Source organism: Erithacus rubecula (assembly GCF_903797595.1).
Source record: "Erithacus rubecula genome assembly, chromosome: 3".
Classification (NCBI taxonomy): Eukaryota; Metazoa; Chordata; class Aves; order Passeriformes; family Muscicapidae; genus Erithacus; species Erithacus rubecula.
The window spans coordinates 58,068,624-58,090,256 of NC_136689.1; the positions used below are offsets into that span (position 1 = coordinate 58,068,624).

Here is a 21,633-nt window from a genome sequence, read left to right on the forward strand (position 1 = left end):
GGCTATAAATTCAGCATTCCCTGCGTATGACTCTCCTTGGCAGAGGAAAGAGGAAATTGATCAGTGTTAGCCGACTTGCTCTAAATTCCACAAGATTTTGTAACCAGCAAGTATGTCTTGCTGTAAATATGGTAATTTATTGCTGTTACTATAGGGAAGAAAAAATGCAAGCAAATAAGAAAGTTGTGTGAAACCTCTGACAGCTGCAGTTCTGGAATGGGATGACTGATGTGTGGAGAGCAGAAAGTCATAAGAAACAGATAAAGATTTCAGGTAAATGAAGGAGCCTCCTGTTAAAACCCTGGTCCTCATGGTGGATTTAAGATGCCCTAATAAGATACTGGGAGGGCAAGAGTAGCAGAGCAAAAGCTGTGCAGGAAGTTTCTGAAGGGTGCTGATAATTCCAAGAAGGATATTGCCTTGAGTTGCTTCCAGAAGGCTGAGGCAGAGAGAGACTCTGCTGGACCTCACCCTTGCAGGAAACAAAGGATTAGTTAGGGATGCAAACATGAGACAGAGCCCCTAAGAGGGGCAGGAATAAGTGAAGAAGCAGGGTCACAACCATGGGCTGCAGTAGAGCAGTCTTTCACCTGTTGTGGTATCTGTTTGGAAGAATTGCAAGGGAGATTGTCCTGGAATTATGTGGGGGCCATGACAGCAGGTTGCTTTTTGAGACCACCTCCTATAGAGTCAAGGTAGCCTCTGACTTTTCTGGCTGCCTAAGTTGGTCTGGAGTGTATTGCACAAATGAGAAGAGAATAGAACTCCTCTCCATGTGTATGGAAGAACACATGACAACAGAACAGGTACTGTGGCAAGCTGAAAATTAGGTATTGTTTCTGCAAGCAGACTTGATGATGGGAGACTTGTTTTAAAAAGTTCCTACCATGCACACCTCAAAATGAGCATAGTTAACATGAGGGTTTAGGTGAGAGGAGTAGATAGTTGTTTGTTTGGGTTTTTTTAAGTGTGCAAAAAGCATGTATATGTGTACATATGAACAGTATGATATCAAAGTAGACTGTCTCTGCTAATAAAGTTTAGTTACATTCTGTCATGCACTAGTGCTGCAGTTAGTTCTAGTAAAGGGCAATAGCTGAGCTGTTCTTACAAAATTAAAATTAAGGACACCGAACCACTGCTATACTAAACTCGTCTCCCATATTTCCTTCCATCTGCTAGGGGAAACTTGCAAGCACCTTTTAGTTACTGCCTGTGTAGTGTGATGGAAATCAAGTCACACCAAGAACCTGCAGTAGCTCTGTGCTCCACCATATTTGTGCACTTTAGGTGTGCAGTAAGACTTAAAACTTGTTTTCATTGCATTTTGCTGTCTAATGGAAGATCCATTAATGTGGTGCTAATCTTTAGCCAATTGTCAGGATACCTCCTGACTGAGCTGCTTATGCCTTGTGCCTTAGGGGAGTCAGAAAACTTTGAGTTCACCTAAAGTACATGTCAGATCGGAGCAAGCTAGTTCTCTGTCTCTAAGGGATCATGTGAGTACCATTTTATCAAAGTTGAGATTCCACATCCTGCAGCTGTGACAAATATATATGGCCACTATTTGAACATCTCTACTTTGATTTTCCCACCCCAGCCAGAATATAAAGATTTTGCTTTCTCTTTGTACACTCACCATAGGTGGGAGTTTACTGTAAAATGAAATGGAGAGAAACCTATTTCTCACAGTGACACAGAGCAGTCATTCTTGTGTGCTCTTTATATTATCCTAACATTATGCTAGCCCAGCCACTGTAATTTCCTATAGAAAGGTTGAGGAATGAGCTTGCTGTTTTCAGTGCAGAAGGGATATAACTCCAAAGCTGGATCAGTCATTAGCCACAGATGATAATGGTGCTGAAGAACTGATAAGACAAGTGTAGTTAGAAGGTGATTGGGATGTGCTCTGTGAGCAGATATGTAGAAAGCATGTTAATGGGATAACATGAAAAGCTGTCCATTACATGTATTGAGAAATGGCTCTAAAGGTTCTCTATTAATGTAAAGAAGGAATCTGTTGAAGCAAAAAGCTTTCAGAAACTGCCAAAGCCTAAGCAACCATTATTTCCTAGGTGGAAATCCTTTTAATTTAGACGTGTGGAGAAATGGAGATGACAAACAGTTTTAGCAAATAGTTTTCCCTGGCCTTCTCTAGAATCAACTTCAGTCCAGACACATCTGCTTTCCCTTCCTAATCTTCACTTCCCTTCCTTTCACTGCAGATAATGCTCAGTTGCTTTGATGAGGAAACAGGTGGCATAGAAGTTTGGGGTCAGTGCATGGCAGTCTCCTCCTTGCCACTTGTCCCTTCTCTTTTCTGCCACTGTTCCTTCCTTTTTGTTTCATCTGCCCTGATGTGGGCTTCTCTGAGGGCCTCATTTCCCCTGGAGGTGGCATTGGAGCATGTTTCCATGAGGATGTATCCAGCCCCGTGCACAATAATGTTTGCTTCCAGATGTTTCCTCTCATGTGTCCTGTTGTGCATCCCTCCACATCCTTCTGTGTCCCCTGCCCACAGTGGCCTTTGCCCTTTTTTAAGGGTTTGAGAGGTTGCAGTGTTGGTGCATGGTGGCTTGATTCCCCCCACTGCCAAACAAACTGGGACCACCAGTGTGGTCCAGCAGCCAGTGCTTTGCCACCTAAGCCCTTACAGGTATGCCTAACAAAAATTTTCAGCTTGGTTTCAAGTTTTTCTGGTTTAGGAACTTTATTTGTGACCCTAGTGAAATAGAAGCTTTCTGTGGTACATTCTCGTGATAGTATTTTCTTCTTATGTGTTTCTTTCTCCAGCAAGCAGACATTTTCATCAAATCTCATACAGATTGTTTAGCAGATATTTGTATTTCCTTCTGAAAAATGTTGGTTTTTGAAAGCTAAATTTTTTTTTATGAAGGAAATCTTAAATTTTTACACTGGATTAAAAATGCCGAGAGGTCTCCAAACAGTTTTTCTCATTTGTATATAATCCAAACAACCTCTCAGACTGTGTTGTTTTTGTATAGGTTGTGAAAATATGAAGGTTTTAAAATTATGCTTGCTCCTAAGTGTAATGAATTGCCCTGTTTATTGCACATTATACAATGTTTTCCTATCATCCTTTGGGTTCTGCCACAGCAATTTTATGTCTCTGTTCCTGGATCTGTGCTGACACACTCCTTTCTGCAGCTTCCAGACAAAGCTGTTTTGACAAGCCAGACAGAGCAAGGTGGCAAAAATGTGATTCCCTGATTCCCTTCCTTCACAGTAGTCAGCAGGATGTAGTGTCCTCAAGAGCTGTGTTCTTTGAGCAAGGACCTGCACAGAGATTTTAAGCAGAGAAACCAACCAAACACAGACCTCTGGACTCTGTGTCCTTGGAGCATCTTTATAAAAGCGGTCAGATGCAGGGAGTTTCCATGTGTGATTTGGGAGAGAGAATATGGGATTTGTCATTTAAGTAGTCATCTGACTGTTTGGTTCACATCACAGTTCAGAGAGATCTTATGGACTCGCACTCTCAGGCAGCTTGATAACATGAGTGCATTTAGAAATCTGTACAGAGTATATGTTGTTCAACTGCCCAAAACAGAAATTTGCAGTGCTACCCATCCTTGAAGTGAGATATCTGCAAAGAATTAATTTCCTTTTAAAAATTTCCAGTTAACTGCTGATCTGCTAAGTCAAGTAAGGTTTTTCAGTCTTAGTCAGAGTCTAGCTCCTGCTATGTTGATGCTGCAATATTTCAAACATTTACTCAATAGTTAAGGCCTGACTTAATTCTTGTGCTTATGTATTTGCAGGGATAATGGTGCAGTCAAAATGCATAAATCTCTACCTGAGAAACCTTAAGATGGTTGACAGTCTTTATGTGATGGTGAGCTTTTTAGTGTCTGATTGGCTTGCCTTCAGAGTTCGTATTTATGACTTAGGACACAGTTGAATATCATAGATGTTCATCTCTTGTTTTGGCTTTGAGGCCCTGCAGAAGCTGAACAGTTCTGTTTGGTTAAAAATACATTAACTTGATCTACAGAGGATATATAAAACCCCTGAAAGATGTTTGGATATTTAGATTTACCTTTCTATTTTGAAGCCTGTACTTCATATTATGTGATTGTTCTTATTTTCTCTTGGAATTCTCATGATGTTTGCACTCAAGTCAAACCCAGAGAACTGGAGCATGTGGGCCCTCACCATTGGTGTGTTTGTATCGAGCAATAGTGGCTATAAAAAAAGGCAAAACCAAACAACCCACAAAGCTCTACCAGCAGAACTGCCTATTGGACTCACTCCCAGAAAGAATTCTTTTCTTTCCTTTAACTTTCCAAGCTGGAATTTAGGTTAATCTTGCCTTCCACATCTGTTCCAGCAAATCTCTCAGTAATAGTCTCTGAGAACTTTATTTCTGATATTGTCCCTACCACAATTGTCTGCTGTCTGCTAACATTTTTAGTTTATCTTTTTGGCTGTGACACCACTTCAGATGAGACAGTGCCACAGGGCAACTTTTTTGACTGCAGTGTGTTTCTTAGACTTGCTGACTGATTTTTGGTGCCACTGCAGGAGAGGCACCCTGGAAAGGTATGTTTGAGGTGACTTTGTCTCCATCTGTCCTACAAAGCCATGATGGCTGCTTTTCAGCTGCTGGATTGCAACGAATGAAAAGAGAGAAGCCAGAGGAAGCTCAGGAAAGTAGGCCTCCCTCAAATTCAGAAGGCAAAAGAACGCTGTGGTTTGTCCAGTTGTGGGAAGAAAATCCTTTATAAGGATAAGGGGTGGAGTGAGTATGTAAAGGAGACCTATCTGGAGGAGAAACCTTTTGTCAAGATAGAAAGCAGGATGGGCTTGAGGCTCTCCCTGTACATGATGCTGTCAATAGTGAGATTCCTGAAGGCACTACTTCAGGGGAGCAGCCATCCCTGATCCTGCTGTCAGTGCCCAGCTGCTCATAGAGTACTGTCTGCATGTGGAGCAGAGCTGGAACCACAAAGGTGCTTGTGTTGCCTGTGTTACGGACTTGCCCAAAAGTTCAGCTCTTGGTGTTGTCCTTGGCATCCTCAAGAGTGGGCAGCCACAATCCCTGACATTGCGCAGGGATCTTTTCTCTGTGTCCATTGTTGGAGGTTGAGATGGAGTTGAGGATGACTTCCACGCTCTCTGTTTCCTTGCAGACTGGGAAGGAACAGTTTCTGGCATTGCTTTCATGTTCCCAGCTGCAGAGGGAGCTTTTTCTCCTGTGCAGAAGGCAGGGCTGCTTTTATTTCCTAGGGAGGCAAGCTGCAAAGGGGAAGTAGAACACCTGAAATGCAAAGCGTAGAGAATTGGGACTGTTCAGCCTTGAACAGAGAGGGTTCAAGGGGATTTTGCAGATGTGTATAAATTACCCTGATGGGTGTGAAAAAGATGGAGCCCAGGTTCCTCTCAGTGCTGTTCAGTGGCAGGACAATACAATGGACACAAAATTAAATACAGGTAGTTTTATTTACATCATTTTTCTTGTGAGGATGGCCTAACACTAAAGGTTTTCCAGAGAGGTGGATTCTCTGTCCTTGGAGGTACTCATCACCTGACTGAACTTGGTCCTGAGCAGTCTACTGTAACTGACCCTGCTTTGGGGGCAGGGGCTGAACTGGACTATTTATAGGGGTCCCTTTCCACCTCAGCCATTTGTGGTATAAGTGTACACTTTGCCAACCTTCATAATCCTATTCTTCAGTTAATAGATGATGTAAAAATAATAGTATTTTGCTGTACCTTCACATGCTAAACACAGTAGCCATAATTGGAAAAATGCTTTTCCCATATCATTAGATCAGAAATAAGTCTTAAGAATATTAAGGAAAACCTGCTGGGCAATGTGTTGTTGAAAGGCAAGATTAGCCAAGTGCTGAGTTATTCATGCCACTTTGCTGCAGTTCTGATTTACTAATAAGATGAGGCAATTTTGCTTGATGCCTGAATTAGAGACATGTAGGGTGTTTTATTACTGTTGAGGAGATAATAAGGCATGAGCAACTTGTGTACTGAGCAGAGGTAGTAAGAAGCAAGGACTCCATTATGTTTGTGTATGGCACAAAGACAGTAATACCACACAGACTTTCTGACATTGGCTTTTAAAAGTTTATGACTGCATTTAGGCCTGTTGTACTGATTTTTTTTTAATATTTTGATAACTGGTAGCCTTACTTGTATTCCAGGTTATCTCATGACTATTCTACATCTGAAACTTGGAAAATTATTAGGATTTGTTACAAAGCCTGATTGGAAAAAAAACCAGTCCTTGTTCAATGGGTATTCTGTACATGAATGACATCTCCTAGTAACATAAATCACTAGGATCATCCTACATGCTATTAAAAAAACAACATACCCCTAAATCAAATGTCTCACAACTCTTTTCCTATAATTCCTTTTTACAGGTTGCTACACCTTCCTCTTCTTCAGATGAGCCAGGTTTCTCCCCAGATGTGTCAGAGAAAACCCAGACTCCCACAGTGGCCTCAGAGAACGCCACTGAAGGTGGGATCATGCTACTTCCCACTAACACTGCTCCATCTGAGCCCATGCAGCAGTTCACACCACCTGCTACTGCTGCTAAAGCAGGTAATGTTTCAACATAGCTGGCAGGATGAGGGGTACCTGCAGCTTGGACAGAGAGTGGGGATGGCTTTTCTACTGTCAGGTTTCCAACCTGTTGTTATAAGAGCTCATTCTTTATCCAAATGTTACCTAATCCCACTTTAAACCTGTAGACCTACAGTAACACTGCAAACTCCAGACCCTGTAGTCACTTAATTCTCAGGCAAAACTCTGACAAAGTCCACCATTAGTGGGAAATGACAACTCAAGGAAATCCAGCCAAGTATAAAGCCAAAAAGCAGAGATTAAGACCTGTTTTAAGTGATTTAGGTTCTTTTTTTAAGTTGGTAAGCAATACCTGAGGCTTTCAGGAGTTTCAGGATAGTATCTTCTAGCCATATTGTTATTTTTGGTGTGACTCCTCAGAACACTCAGAAACTCTGCAGTCGAAGCCTATCTGCAGTTGCCAGGTACCATGCAGCAACATAGGTGGGACCTGAGGAAGCACAATGGAGACAATGGAGAGCATGGCCTCCAAATCCTGGGAAAGCAAAGTTTTTCTCTAATTTAAAAACTATGAGGAAGCTTATCACACTTACAGCTGCAGAACAAACGGTTTTATTTTGAAAAGAACTTTTAACCACCATGTCCTCTGTAGTTGTGTTAAATTCTGTGTGTATGTTCATGTTCTCCTTTCTCCTCCTGAGTTTCATACCTCCCTGCACACACTGACAAAGGGTTAGAAGGAAGCAGAGAAGCACAGATGTGTGTTTTTCTGTATTCCTAATGTACTGAGGAATGTGGAGAGCCTTTGCTTCTTGGTAGAGAAAGTCTGGTTTGGGACATTCTTGACAGCCTCTACCAAAATGCAACCTGCCAGCCAGAATAGCAGTAGAAGGTAACAGGAAGAGATGAGCTACGAGAGATTCCTTTCCATGACAATGATTCATCATTACCATTGACTATTGACTAGGCAGCTCTTCCTCCTCTTCCTGTGAAGGAGGAGGTTGAAGGGAGCCCAAAAAGGAGATTGGAAGAAAAAGCTGAGGGGAAGGATGTGGTGAATCTCACAGTAGGTACTGCTTTATGCAAGGATTGCCTAGGATTTGTGTGTTCTCAGCCAGATTGTCTAGAAAGTCTCAATGACAGTCCCTCTTTCTCTCTTTTGGCCATCACCCTCTTCTAGCCATTTTATTACCATCTCATGTGAAGGTCAAAGTGCAAACCTTCACTCCACAGGTGTTTAGGGCAACTTTCATGATCAGTTGTGATGCTTTGGGTGAATTGAAGTAGCAGTGACAGAAAGTGGGCTGTCAGTGTCTTCACTTCATCCATTTTTAGACCCATCAGCTGCCACTGCTGAGTAGCTTCTTTGGCTTCTCTTCTGAGTTTGTAAGTTGAACATTTAGACACCAATGAATGCAATCTTTGGAGAATTTCTCTTCTGTGGTTTCCCAATATTAAAAGTAAAATATTCAAAACATTTGAAATACAGGACTAAACAAAATTTCCCTAAGTTGTGCTTTGATATATTTCTCTTGGGGGCTGTTTTTGTGTACTTTGGCATTTTTTGAAGGAGAAAAGTTTTCACATACAAGGAGTGGATAGCAAGTGGATTGAATGGACAGTTCAGATAAGAAGTAACCATTTGCCCTGCTGTGCAAGTGAATTTTTTAAAAGAAACACAAGATGGACATTGGAACCAGCCCTACAAGTGCGACGCGAACATCAAAGTCGTACTTGGTGAAAATTGAAGTTCTACTATGATTTTTTTTTTCTTCTGTAACTGTATTTTTTAAATTCCTGTGCTTCCAATTACTGAGAAAAGTACATACTCTTTATGCAGAGCATAGTTACCTCTGATATAGAAGAATTATGAGAATGCTTTTCTCTGAGACAGAAGTAGGGAAAATGACACTTTATAGATGGAGAAGGAAAAAAGCTTTGGCTTGGTAAAAGGTGTGGGAATCACAGTCATGATTAAATAGATTGTTATTTTATAATGCATTAAGGTGTTTTTTTTAATTATCACTGCCTGTTCTCTTTAGAGTGCTTGTCGAATTTTCCTTAATCCATTGCAAAATTTACATCAGTTCCATCTGTTATAACATAATGTACTCATCCTGTCTTATATACAGTTAAAGAACTTACTGTGTCTGCTGGAGATAATATACAAGTGATGTTACCCAAAAATGATGTTGAACTGAATGCCTTTGCTGTCCCACCACCATCTACAGGTGAGTTGAATGCCTTGTTACACAGGGAGATGCACACACTACCACTTGCAAATGCAGGCAAATTCTGAGTTATGTGAACATCCACCACTTGGGGTAAAACAATTTTTCTCATTTCTAATACTGCCTCTTTTGTGGCACTAACTGCAGAGAGGATTTTCTCCATTGGATTTTTAAGAGGAATTTTTTTTTAAGTGGCTTTTACTTTCAGAACCTGAACTCACTAGCCAAAGGGTTCAATAGAAAGCCTGTAATTTCTACCAAAAGGTGATGTGGCCTAGTTTTTAGCATCTTGCTGCAAATCTCAGGGGAGGAGGGAAAGTAGGTTTTGAATGCAGCATTTGCCTTAAAACTGCCAGCTTCTGAATTGCAGGAGCAAATAAAAGATGTTTCATAAGTAGCTGTGTAAAATATGTTGGCTTCACATGAAGCTGGTTTTTGTGAAGAAGTTGATTATTTATGAAGTCCATTACATCCTTGCTGCTTTACCAAGTTGCAATACTTTGGGAGTTCAATTTGTGGTCATACTGCTTCATTTTACAGGCTTAAGCAGTAGCAGTCATGACTTTATACTGCAGCATTTTACCTGATGAATGGTGAACTTGATTTCTTTGTTTTCTGAGCTTATCTTGAATGCAAAACTGATTGTTCTTGTGCTGTGTTATTGCTCTTAGAAACAGCCTACACCTATGAGTGGAGCTTAATCAGTCACCCTGCTGACTACAGTGGGGAAATGGAGCACAGGCACAGCCAGACTTTGAAGCTCTCTCATGTAAGTGAGCTGTAAGCTCAGGCTCATTATCTTTGTGTGGTCCTTTCACGAAATTATAACCTGTGGGGAAGGGCACCTTGATTCAAGGAGTTCAAATGCCTTCAAGCCATTCTGAGTTTCTTCACTTGTGTCACCAAATTTATGTCATTATCTTCGAGTGCTCTAATAATTTTCTAAGATAGAGTAAAAATTCCTCAATGTTTGGTTCATATTCCCTATTTCCAGGCAATGATAAGTGGCCTTTTATATATGTATTTATAAAAGTAGTTTGAGGATTCAGATATCCAGATATATTCTTTTGTGATAGGATTTTCATATTTAAGCATACTTATTTTGTACAATTCAGTATGTAACCCTACTTGTTCTGTGGTTTTTTTTCAGTTATCAGTGGGACTTTATGCCTTCAAAGTGACAGTTTCTGGTGAAAATGCCTTTGGTGAAGGTTTTGTGAATGTCACTGTCAAACCAGGTAAATCAGTTGACTGGTGTAATTAATGTCTTTGACACAAGTACAGCATATTTATCAAACAGTCTCTCAGTTGCTGTTTGTCAAGGACATCTGGCAGTCCAGTCATGCTAGTGTATTTCATATCTTGGTGTCTATAAGTGGTTTGAAGGAAGTAGAACTAAGGATCTTGCTCACTGTGTTTAAGTGCTCTCTAGTCTTTCCCCCTCCTCAGGAAAAACCTGATATCATCATGCCACTTTTCCTGCATTTCCTTTCCTTTCATTCACCTTACAGTAAATGAATCTGATCTGAATTGCACCATGTAGGAGCTCTGCAGTGGAACTCTGCTGTGTCAGCACATTGCTTATCAGCTTCTTCTTTGCTTTGTCCAAAAAGGACAGCAGATGCTGCAAAGCTGTTTCTTAGATTTAACTGCTGGGGACTATTGACCTGTAAACTTAACATTAGTTTTGCCTGGGCTTCCACTAATATTCTTTTTTCTTCCCTTTTTTCTTTCCCCCCTATCTTTCTTACAGCAGTCAGAATTAACCAGCCACCTGTTGCTGTTGCTTCACCCAAAGTGCAGGAAGTTTCCTTGCCTACAACTTCTACCTTCATCGATGGCAGTCGTATGTACTGGACCATTCTGTGCTTATATCCTATATTTTTAATATACAGTTACAACACTATTGTTTGTCAATTACAGGTGAAATTCCTTCTCACTCTTCTCAGAAGTTCCCTGAATAATAGTTTATTTTGGGAATATGTGTCCAGTTATAAATTATTTTAAGAAATATAAAACACAACCTTGCATTTGGGAGTTTGAGATGCAGTGTGTCAGAGACTGATGTATCCAGACAGCAGCTACTGTTACATCTTCTTCCTGTTCTGCCCAGAGAGCCTCTATGCCAGTACAGCTGGGGCCACAGTAGAGGGTTGTCAGGGTCTGATGAGGTGTTGTAGTTATATTTTTAATTACTGAGTGCAGACAAGTCGGAATATGCAGAGTCTGAGACTGATATTCTTTTTTTTTCTTTTTTTTCTTTTTTTTTTTTTTTTAATTCATGTGTGTTAAGAATTGTTTAGATAAATAATACCCAAGGTAACTTGGTATGACTGTGGTTCATGAAGTTTATTCAGCTATACTTGTAGAGACAGTTGTAGAAAACGAGTTAGGGATGAACAACTCAAGTATTCATTCCAGCAATTATTACAATAAGCTGATTTGTTTTTCTTTAATGAATGTAGAAAGCATAGATGATATGAAGATAGTGAGTTACCACTGGGAAGAAATTCAAGGTCCCCTGCGAGAGCAGAAGGCATCTGCTGACACACCTGTCTTGCACTTGTCTAACCTTGTTCCTGGAAACTACACCTTCAGGTACCTGCATGATGATTTTCTTGGGGGCTTATCTGTTATATCAGCTAAATGTTAGGGTTTTTTCTGTGCTCATATGTATCTTCTCAAACAAAAAGCTTAATTTTTTCTTCTGTTACTGTTACTCTTCATTTTGCACAGTGGAGAAACATACAGAGTGGTTTTAATAAAAAATTCTCGCAGTGATTCCTTTATAACACAAAATTACAGAAAAGTAGGTATCATAAATTAAGTATGTCCCCACTTTCCAGCAATAACAACTGTGACAGACCATTATTTTTTTCTCAGCTTAGAAGTTGGCTAGTGCCCTGAATGAAATGATGAATCAGACTGTGAAAGTCACCCTCTGAAAGATGGTGGCAGACAGAGTAATATTGGCAGACTGATCCTCACAAGACATGGTTAAGTGTTGCTTTTGCTAAGAATCATTCTGTTCTTTATAAAATCATTTGCCTTGCTACTGGTGTCCTTCATTTATGCATTGCTGAAGCTGGGGGTTGCCCAGACAGTGCAAGCAATGTTTGTGGTTCAAGTTGCTGTAGTAAAATCAGTTGTTTTTCTGAACTGTTCAACTTAAAGCCCAGTCTATAAAGAGTCAGACTTCCCACTGATGCAGCTTGGGTTCTTTGGTTGCCAGTGGATTGTGTATCAGTCAGTATATTACATATCAGTGTAGCAGCAGCAGATTGCTGAAGCCAGCATACATATACATTATTATACATTGTATACATTAGCTTCGTGTTTCACCTAAGTTCCACCAAAAGTGTTACAGTTTCTACTTCAATTCTTTATTTTTTACTGGAATTTTTCCATGTCAGACAGTAGCAGAAATGAGTGTTTATTTTTTTCCATATTAAAAAGGGCAGTGTCTTGCTTACACAGGCAATGCTTTTAAGTGTGTTCCAAATCCTAGGGAATTAAGAAGTCATTAAATCCCTATGCCTTTGAGGGAGGCTGGCTTTCCTGAGCAGTAGAGTGATGTGCTGAAGATTACAAGAAATTAGCTGGACAAAAAAAATCCAGTGTTCTTGATACACATGGATGTGCAGTCATTGCAAAATGTATGTGTTCCCTAATGTCTGAGGTAGTGAGCACTAGTTTTGTTCCTGCTCAGGTTCCCTTCCATGTGGTCAGCTATATGCAGTTTTCATAACAGAGGTGGATTAGAGATTAGTTGGTCACCACACTGCAGAGGGCAGCTTTCATCCCTTTGACGTGCCTGAAATAGTCTCATTTTAAGATGACTTTGTGCTTCTGAGAGGCAGTAATGTCTACATTTTTTTAAAACCCTGTACATTTTAAATTTTGTAACTTGACATTGATATTAAGCTCTATTAAAATTAGTAATGGTGTGCCACAAATAAGAAGTAAGGATCTGCTGCTTTTCTATAAGCAGAGCTTCTGAACATCCAGAGTAGTTTTAGATGTTTCACTGTACTGTTTCATTATAGGTGATGAGTAAAATCCCTGTTCTTTACTGAGTACATTTCTGAAAGGGTTTGTGGTGAATGGTGAAGTTGCCATTGTCAGCGGGTAAAGGATTTAATCTGGGATCCAGAATAACAATGCTGCTTTTTTTGTTGTTTTTCTTAGAGGTTGAAAGATGTGTTTGTAAAGTTTTCTGGATTTCTTTCCTGTCTTAGTTGAAGGATATGTGTGTCTGAAGCAGAATTTCATATCATATAATCAGTGTTTTTTGTTTAGGTGGTGTTTGAAAGAGTGCCAGAAAAAGATTAATATATCAGTTTAGAAGTTGGCAGAAGTTCATCTTAACAGATACTGTTTTTCTTGTTGTAGACTCACAGTGATTGATTCAGATGGAGCAGCCAACTCCACCATTGCATCTCTGACTGTCAACAAGCCAGTGGATTACCCACCTATTGCTAATGCAGGACCAAATCAGGCAGTCACTTTGCCCCAGAACTTCATCACACTGAATGGAAACCAGAGCAGTGATGACCATGAAATTGTCAGCTATGAGTGGTCACTCAGTCCCAAAAGCAAAGGCAAGGTTGTAGCAATGCAGGTATGTGTATTTCTCCTTGCATAGGATTGAAGAGCACTTTTACTTTGCCTCTAACATGAGGCAAACACATAACACATACCTAAGTAACTGCTCAGAAGCACTGAAATACCCAGAGAGATGAAATTTTTTATTTTTTTTTCTCTCACATGTATTCAGCTCTTATTTTAGATCTACTTTTAATTCCTTTTTTATATTCTTTGGGGCCAAACAGACTTGCTTGTTCCCTGGTGGTTTGGAAAGACTTCAAGTTCACATTTTCTGTCCTTGAACCCTAGAGGCTGTTTCACAGGCTCCCATCTTCTGAGACTCTGGGCAGGCTGAAATCTGGCTATAGGAGAATGTTGGGATAGTCAGATTTTGCTTGAAACACTTCCTGTGGGAGACAGTAGAACTCACATAGAAACTTAGTTTTGTGGGTGAAAGATGACAAGACGTTTCAGCAGTGTTTATGCAGCTCTATGGTGAACTTTTATGCTCACTAAAACGTGGGTTTCCAGGGATGGCTTACAGAATTTATTCTCTTATTTTCATGATTGTTTTTATTTGATAAGTTGTATATTCTTGCAGCTCTGTAGGTGGTTGAGATAATTAATGTTATGAATCCAGCTGTAACTCAGGAGCCATTTTTTGACACTTGATGGTTTGGGTTGGAAGGGAAATTGAAGATCATCTTGTGCCAGCACCTTGCTGTGGGCAGGGATGTCACTCACTAGACCAGGCTGTTCAGGGCCCCATCCAATTTGGCATTAAACAGTTCCAGTGATTGGGTATCCTCAGCTTCTCTGGGCAACCTGTGCCAGTGCTTCACCACCTTCTGAGTAAATAATTTCTTCTAATATCTAATGTAACCTTGTCCTCTTTCACTTTGAAACTGTTCCCTATTGTCTTGTCACTGTCTGCCCATACAAAAAGTTCCTCTCTCTCCTTCATAAGCCACCTTCAGGTACTGGAAGAATGCAATGAGGTCTCCCCAGGGCCTTCTCTTCTCCAGGCTAACAACCCCAACTTTCTCAGCCTTTTTATGGAGAGGTGCTTCTGCCCTCTGATCCATCTTCATGACTCTTCTCTGGACCACTCCAGAGGATGTTGGATGAGAGGTGCCAAAAATGTTCATTTTATAAGAAAAAGGACCTATAGCCAGGCCCAGTCATTTTATGGGCTTTTATAGGCATCAACAAATGCTGCTAGAAGAGTAAGTTCAGGACAGTTGTTTTGTTTAATATGGGTTTTTTTTCCATAACCCTGTTTGTCTGGGTTCAAGTCAAGCTTGGTTTTGCATTTAACAGTTTTTATAAGTACAAAAGGATGTCATGATGTTGGGTTTTTAAAATATCGCTAAGGAAATGGAATAAGCTGTAGGAATTCTCATCAGTGCTTAATTTCCTAACTGAGAATGGTAGTGTTCCATGTGTTTCACAATTATTGTTGTGGAGAAATAATGCAGAGAAATTAGAATTTATTGCCTATAGATACTTCTCTGGGTTGGTAGGAACAGTTGCAATAGTGAACACATTACCTCTGTCTGTGACCAAATTTTAAGCCTCCTCTTTATCTGCAAGGTGCACGAGCTCCTTGCTCAAACTCTGCATTTATGACTTCAAGGATTTCTTTTTCCTTACGTTTGCTCTGCGAGACCTTTCATTACCCAGGAGTATTTCTGTTCTGTCTGGTGCTCTGTCCCTGCCGTGCTGCGAAGGGAGTGCGCACGCCGTACCTGCAGCTGTCCGCAATGCAGGAGGGGGATTACACGTTCCAGCTGACGGTGACGGACTCTGCGCGGCAGCGCTCCACGGCCGAGGTCACGCTCATCGTGCAGCCTGGTAAGTCAGGGCAGCATGTCTGGGCTGGCACTCAGGGCTGATCCAGCCTGGCACCCTGGCACTGTTCTCCAACGCCTCCTCTGCCCACATTGCACCCCTAGTGCACACTCTACATCAGGGACTTGTCCACTTGCTGCCAAAGCAGGCAGTTAAGTGTAGAATCAAATAAAAACCAGGTGCTGACCCTGAGGGTTCACACCGGGTCTGTTTGGATGTGATCTAAAACCCAAATTGTAGCTCTTGAGTTTCATGTCCTACAGAGTCTGTTTTGAAAGCTGCTCAGTGTTTCGCTCCGTTTTCTTATTGTTTTGCCATTCTCCTGCAGCATTCTTCGTGTGCTTTGAATTCACTTAAACAAATTGCATTGTGTTTCCTAGGAAAAAGTGTCAACCAAGGACTTTCCAAAAGCTGCATCTTTCACATGTTTATTTAGGTTTGGGAGCCAAATGATGAATAAGCCCAAATTGTTTGGCCTCATGTGATTCTTTTAATGCTTTATTTTTTCACAGTATGTTTGCCTTTTACATTCACAGTGGCCTTTTCTGCCCATGTGCAGGTCTCATGTTCCACCATGGGGAAATATTTTATCTTTCTGTTGCTGTTTAATATATATCTTTTGTAGATGATCCCTTCTGGGACAAATTTACAGCAGTCATTCACTGCAGAAATCAAGAACATGAATTGGAAGTGTGGTGTGTGGTGGTGCCTTTTATAAACCCGTTATAACGTGAAGTTAGAAAAATGCTATTGCTGAAGTCAGGCCCAAGGGTAAATAAATACCCAGGAAAATGGTAGTGTTGCCAGTTTTACCATTTCACAAAAACTGAGGCTAAAAACAGAGTGACAGGTTATGTTTCTGCACTAAATTCTCAAAGGCTAGAATTTGGCATTAACTTAGTGGCCTTGAGTAGCAGACAGAATGGGTCAATATCTCCTCTGAGAGCAAAGAATCATATTTGTGTGGGAGGTTTTGAAGGGGATAGACTGGTGGGACCAGGAGAATACCCCACCACTCATGTTTTCTGACATTCCATATAATGCATTGAGTATGCAGCAAGATTCTTGGGAGTATAACTGTGCCTTCAGATAAGACTAATGAAAAAGGAAGTACTTGTTTTGGGATTTGGCTTGCTGCAGAGCTGACCTCTCCCACCTGCTGGCTTGTGCATGTCATACTTGTGGTTTGTACCTTTTGAGCCAATCTATCAAAATTTTATCAAAATACCCTGTGCAAAATCTGATTGGCAAGGCTTGCCAGTGACTACCTTGAAAATGTCATTCACTAAATGCTAATTTTGCAGAAAATAACAGTCCTCCAATAGCAGTGGCTGGCCCTGACAAGGAATTGACCTTCCCAGTAGAAAGTACTACATTGGATGGAAGCAAAAGCCAAGATGACCAAGGCATTGTCTTCTATCACTGGGAAAATATCAGGTATCCAAAGATTTTGCTAACACTCAGTAAAATAGAGAAGAATGAAAGTGATTGGGTCTAGAGCCTCTTAATCATGTTGAATGATGAATCATGAATTACATTTGAGAATTGCTTTCAGGACAACTTGGGTAGTAATAGCATAAGAAATAGCAATTTTAAGTTGTACTTGAAAAGTTCAGGCAGTCTCTGCCTGTGTTTTGCAGTGTTACATTTTGAGGCCTACTTTTATAAAATTAAGAGAAAATAACAGGAGTTTCTGTGTCTCCTGTTAAAAAGCAAGTAGCAGGCTTGGTTTGCATCCTGTAATATACAAAGCTTTTCCATCTGTGCATAGAACTAGGGCTTCTGAGTCACTTGTTTATTGAACAGTAAAGTGTCAGTCACTTTGCCCTGAACTTCCAGTAACAGGGGACTTAATCACTCTTGAATGATGATTGAAAATGTTTTACAAAAGCTTATAATTGTATGTTTATGTGCAAAACTAACTGATCCTTAATAAAAGGGCAAGGTATTTTAGTTCATACAACTATCCTACCTGGCACAGGAAGAGGTCTGCTGGCAGCCTGTACAGGTTGTGAGTGGCTCTTAGAGCAATATAATTTGCATGAAATAGCTATGAGGTCTATTTTCATGCTCTCATGGAATAAAAGCTGTGATGAGGTTGAACTTCTGGGGGGTATTTTCTACTCTTCTGATAGGTGGGGATGTGTGCTTGAGTGCTTTGAATGTCTTGAAAAAAGGCATTAATGAATTCTCTAAACTAAACTCAAATAGTTCTTTAGCCATCAGTGCTTATAGCAGTAGTAGAACTACACACATAAAATCAAAAGGCCTGAGCAATGCTGGTGAACTCACAGTTTGGCTGCCTGGGCACAATTATTTTTGTGAGGTGTTTTGTTTCAGTGGGCCAAGCTCTGTACAGATGGAAAATGATGACAAGGCAATAGCAACTGTGACTGGTCTCCAGGTTGGTACCTATCACTTCAGGCTGACTGTGAAAGACCAACAGGGGTTGAGCAGTGCATCTGTGCTCTCCATTACTGTGAAGGAAGGTAAGCCTGGCTGCTGCTTTTTGGGGCATGGTGGGCAACTGGATTGTTCATTCAGTCACTGACAGAATGTGAAGGAAATCAGAACAGAAAAGTGTAACATATTTATTGTTGTATTTCAAATGTGTTTAAGAAAACTGCTCTTTTGTAGTAAAGTAGTATTATGAGTGACTGGCTGAATTAATTTCATTTGATGCAAGCTGTTTTAATGTTCAATATATGCAAAATTGGTTGTAATAAACATGCTCCAAAATAATATTTTTGACAATTGTATGTCTACATCATTAAAAAGATACATTTTTCTTTTATCTTTGAAATTAAGCTTTGAGCAGAAAAGCAGTTTTACTGTGGATTTTAAAGTAATATCCAAGAAGTGACATCCCAATGAACCAAGTTCCACTTTAAAATTTAGTATTAAAAGATCTGAGTTGTTTGTTTGGTTTGGTTGTTTGTTTGTTTTTTATTTTGGTGTTCTATTGTTGTGGTGGGTTTGTTACTGCTTTTTGGTTTGGGGTTTTTTTTTGGGTTTTTTTGGTTTTTTTTTAATTATATAGAAAAACAGTTGCTGTAGTGTGGGGTATTTAGGGGTTTTGGATTTTTTTGCCAACATACATGCTATGGAAGAGGCTTTAGGATAATCATAGTATCATAGAATGGTTTGAATTTGAAGGGACCTTGAAAAGCAAATTGTTCCAAACCTCCTGCCATAGCCTGGGACACCTTCCACTAGACCAGGTAGCTCAAAGCCCCATCCAGTCTGGCTTGGACACTTCCAAGGATGTGTTGACTTCAGCAAGCCCAGGATGCAGTTGGCTTTCTGCAGGTGCACACTGCTGGGTCATGCTGAGCTTCTTGTCAGTCAACACCCTAAATCCTTCTCTTTAAGGTTTAGTGGCATTATGCTGACTACTCCCAATCCAGTCTCTGCCCAATTTGTATCTGGGATTGGGATTGCTCCAACCCACGTACATCTTTGAGAAAAAGCTGGACTTTGCTTTACTCGTGTGCATCATTGCTTGAACTGTTTCAGAGTTTCAGTTAATGTTCAGGTAGACATAAATGGCAACAGCTCTGCCCCAATGAGTCCATGTTCTTGTTTGTGCTATGAAGTGTAACCATAGTAAGTTCTGCCTACAGTCGCAGGCTTGATCTTAAAAATACTCTTTTCCAATAGCCAAGTTTAGTAACTAATTTCACTTGGAAGAGACACAGCCCTATGCTTTTACAGCCAATGCCCTTGAGATCTGCCCAGGGCTGAAGAATTATTTATGTTCAACTATTTGTGTCCATTGAGGTATTTCACTCACCTGCAGCTTCCTTGAGCCTTGGCTTACTAGTTGTGTTCTGAAAAAAAACAATGATGTCTGGTTTCTGGAAGGAGACATGGTCATATTTCTTTGGCTTTTTTTCACTATATGCCCAGTGCATGCCTTAGTTTTACTGATAGTGGTGAGCAAAAAAACATTTGGGCATTAGACTTACTCTTAAGTTTCCTGCTTGCATTTTGCCTAAATGCAGGCTTTTTGAAGATACAATATCTTGCACAAGCTTCTGTTGGTTAATAAGTGATTTTCCAGATGACAAGGTCCTGGCATGGTGATCTCATGAAGGGCTGTGTTCCTCAGTAGACAGAAAATTATTTTGATTGACTGAGAAGATCTGATAGAATATCCCACAATGCTTTTTGAAAAAGATCTTTCTCCTCAACTGCAATATACTCAGAGCCAGATTTTGTATGCCCACTCATCCTTTCCCTGTAGCTTTGATATGAGGTTCTGTTGTTACTTTCTGCAATCATCAGGTAAAGAGCTGCAGTGTGGGTGTATTGGCAATGGTATATCACATGTTTTGAAAGCAAATTCTTCTTCACTATTTTTATGGCTAGAAAACAACAGTCCACCCCGGGCACATGCTGGTGGGAAGCATGTTCTAGTGCTTCCAAACAACTCTGTTACCTTGGATGGCTCAGGGTCTGCTGATGACCAGGGGATTGTGTCATATTTGTGGATTCGGGATGGCCAAAGCCCAGCAGCTGGGGTAAGTTTCTTGAAGGTTGTAATGAAATTTGGCTCTTGTTATGCATGTAACTGCAGCAGGGAGAGCAGGTACAACACACAAGATGCTGTCAGGTGTAGTGCCTGTTTCTGGTTTGTCTCCCCTGCTCTCTGTGAGGCTGTGGTCAAGAGGCTGGTGATATTTTCAGTAGCTAGAGAATATGGCAGCTAAGGACTGCAGCAATGCAGAGTAATTGGTGATAGTATGAAGCTAGTGAGTTTGAGAGGGGAAAAAAAAAAAATCTGAAATACAGATATTCCAAAGGAGGAAGGATCTGAGAAAGCAAGTACTAATAAAGATTAAGGAATCCTGCCTGGTGGCATATGAGATAAGGTAAAAATGGTGTTTGACATTACATATGTAGGCACCTTCCCTGTCAGACAATAGTGATTAGCCTGGGGCATTAGGGCAGGGGATTCTGTTCTCTTAGTGGGGCAGACAGCAGAAATACCTGAGGATAATCTTCAGTTATGTGTCAGCTAATAAAACTGGGATAATTTTTTTCCCTATTTGCAAAAAGTGTTGTGGACAGCTCTTTGGTCTTGGGAAGGTAGTGATAAATCAGCAGGTACTGTGAGAGGAGAGAAAGCAAAGTCATAAAAAAAATTTAGAGGCAATTCACATGAAAGTGTAAGGAAGAGGTTTAGCTTAAATATAGCTGGCAGAGTTGATATTTGAAAATGCACGAACTCCAAGGAAAAGAAATTAGGAGTAAGAAGGCAGAACTAAGGATACTGGAATAAAATTGAGAAATAATAATGTAAATGTCTTGAGTTTTCAAGAAGATGAGTTCTTCAGAATGTCAGCTGTTCTCTCTTTGGATATTTTTAATTAAAATCTCCATAATGTGCAGATATCCTCATTAACTGTCGCTTCCAAATTTCATTACTCTGCTGTGGATAGGTCACATTTGTCCCAAAAGTCAAAAGCAAGAACACATAGCATCATACCAGATAATGAAACCTGCATCTTTGTCTGAAGATGTAACTATTCTGGACTTGGTTTTTGCAGGATGTCATCCATGGCTCAGACCACGAGGCAGTACTGCAACTAACTAATCTTGTGGAAGGAACCTACATTTTCCACTTGAAAGTGACGGATGCTAAGGGAGACTCGGATGTTGATTCAGCAACTGTTGAAGTGCGGCCTGGTATGACAATTAAAAGGTCATCGACATGTTGTGAATACCACATCTTTGTTCTCCTTTTCACTTGTTCAGATGTTGATGAGAATCTCTCAAGTTAAAACACAGAGCAAACAGGTCTCTGTCTTCTTACTGTTCTGTGACTAGGCCCAAGTGTGTTAAAAGGTGACATCAGGATTCTAAACAACTGCAGTCACCATAGCTGGGACCATAAATAAATAAAAATTATACTTACTAGTTAATATTTTCATTAGGCTTTTGTTGCTTCTCATTTATTGTAGGGGTTTTTTTTTGTTTCTTCTCCTGGTTGTTAGTAAGTTTGGCCAATAGAAAGAGATAGGAGCTGACCATTAAATTTAAGTAGAAATGCTGCTGTTTTATATTAGAGAGTGTGGTTTTCTTTGTTTTACTTTTTCCTTCCTGAAAGACAAAAAAAAATCCTCAAAGAATTTCAGGGGGTTGTAAATGCAGGCAAAATAGCTAAATAATGGAAGTTGAAATCTTGGGTCTGTCAGAGATACCTTGTTTATCTGGCTCCTGGGCAATCATTTTATTTGTGTTCCTCAGTTTACTGTTGAATGTAGTCACAGTAATTGGATTATGGGATATTGAGATATTATATAGATGTTGGATCATGGAGTATCTGTGAAGTTTGTTTTGCTTGCGAGGCACTCTAGAATTCAAGCACCATATAAAAGAAACCTCAGTTTGT

At 40.3% G+C, this 21,633-nt stretch overlaps 1 protein-coding gene across 2 annotated transcripts in view; it reads left to right on the forward strand.

Annotated features, from left to right (window-relative positions):
* KIAA0319 overlaps nt 1-21,633 on the forward strand; it is a 51,618-nt gene that overhangs the window by 21,199 nt on the left and 8,786 nt on the right. Inside the window, exons 1-13 of one of the 2 annotated variants that reach the window (XM_079302443.1) lie at nt 74-273; nt 6,402-6,585; nt 8,700-8,798; nt 9,470-9,567; nt 9,949-10,036; nt 10,552-10,644; nt 11,264-11,396; nt 13,191-13,419; nt 15,116-15,239; nt 16,541-16,673; nt 17,577-17,725; nt 19,608-19,759; nt 20,789-20,927. In XM_079302443.1, the coding sequence (XP_079158569.1) occupies nt 6,510-6,585; nt 8,700-8,798; nt 9,470-9,567; nt 9,949-10,036; nt 10,552-10,644; nt 11,264-11,396; nt 13,191-13,419; nt 15,116-15,239; nt 16,541-16,673; nt 17,577-17,725; nt 19,608-19,759; nt 20,789-20,927 (1,513 nt within the window). In that variant the 5' untranslated portion in view covers nt 74-273; nt 6,402-6,509. Of the gene's footprint in view, nt 1-73; nt 274-6,401; nt 6,586-8,699; nt 8,799-9,469; nt 9,568-9,948; nt 10,037-10,551; nt 10,645-11,263; nt 11,397-13,190; nt 13,420-15,115; nt 15,240-16,540; nt 16,674-17,576; nt 17,726-19,607; nt 19,760-20,788; nt 20,928-21,633 lie in introns of those variants that run through there. The other variant, XM_079302442.1, reaches the window with a different exon arrangement.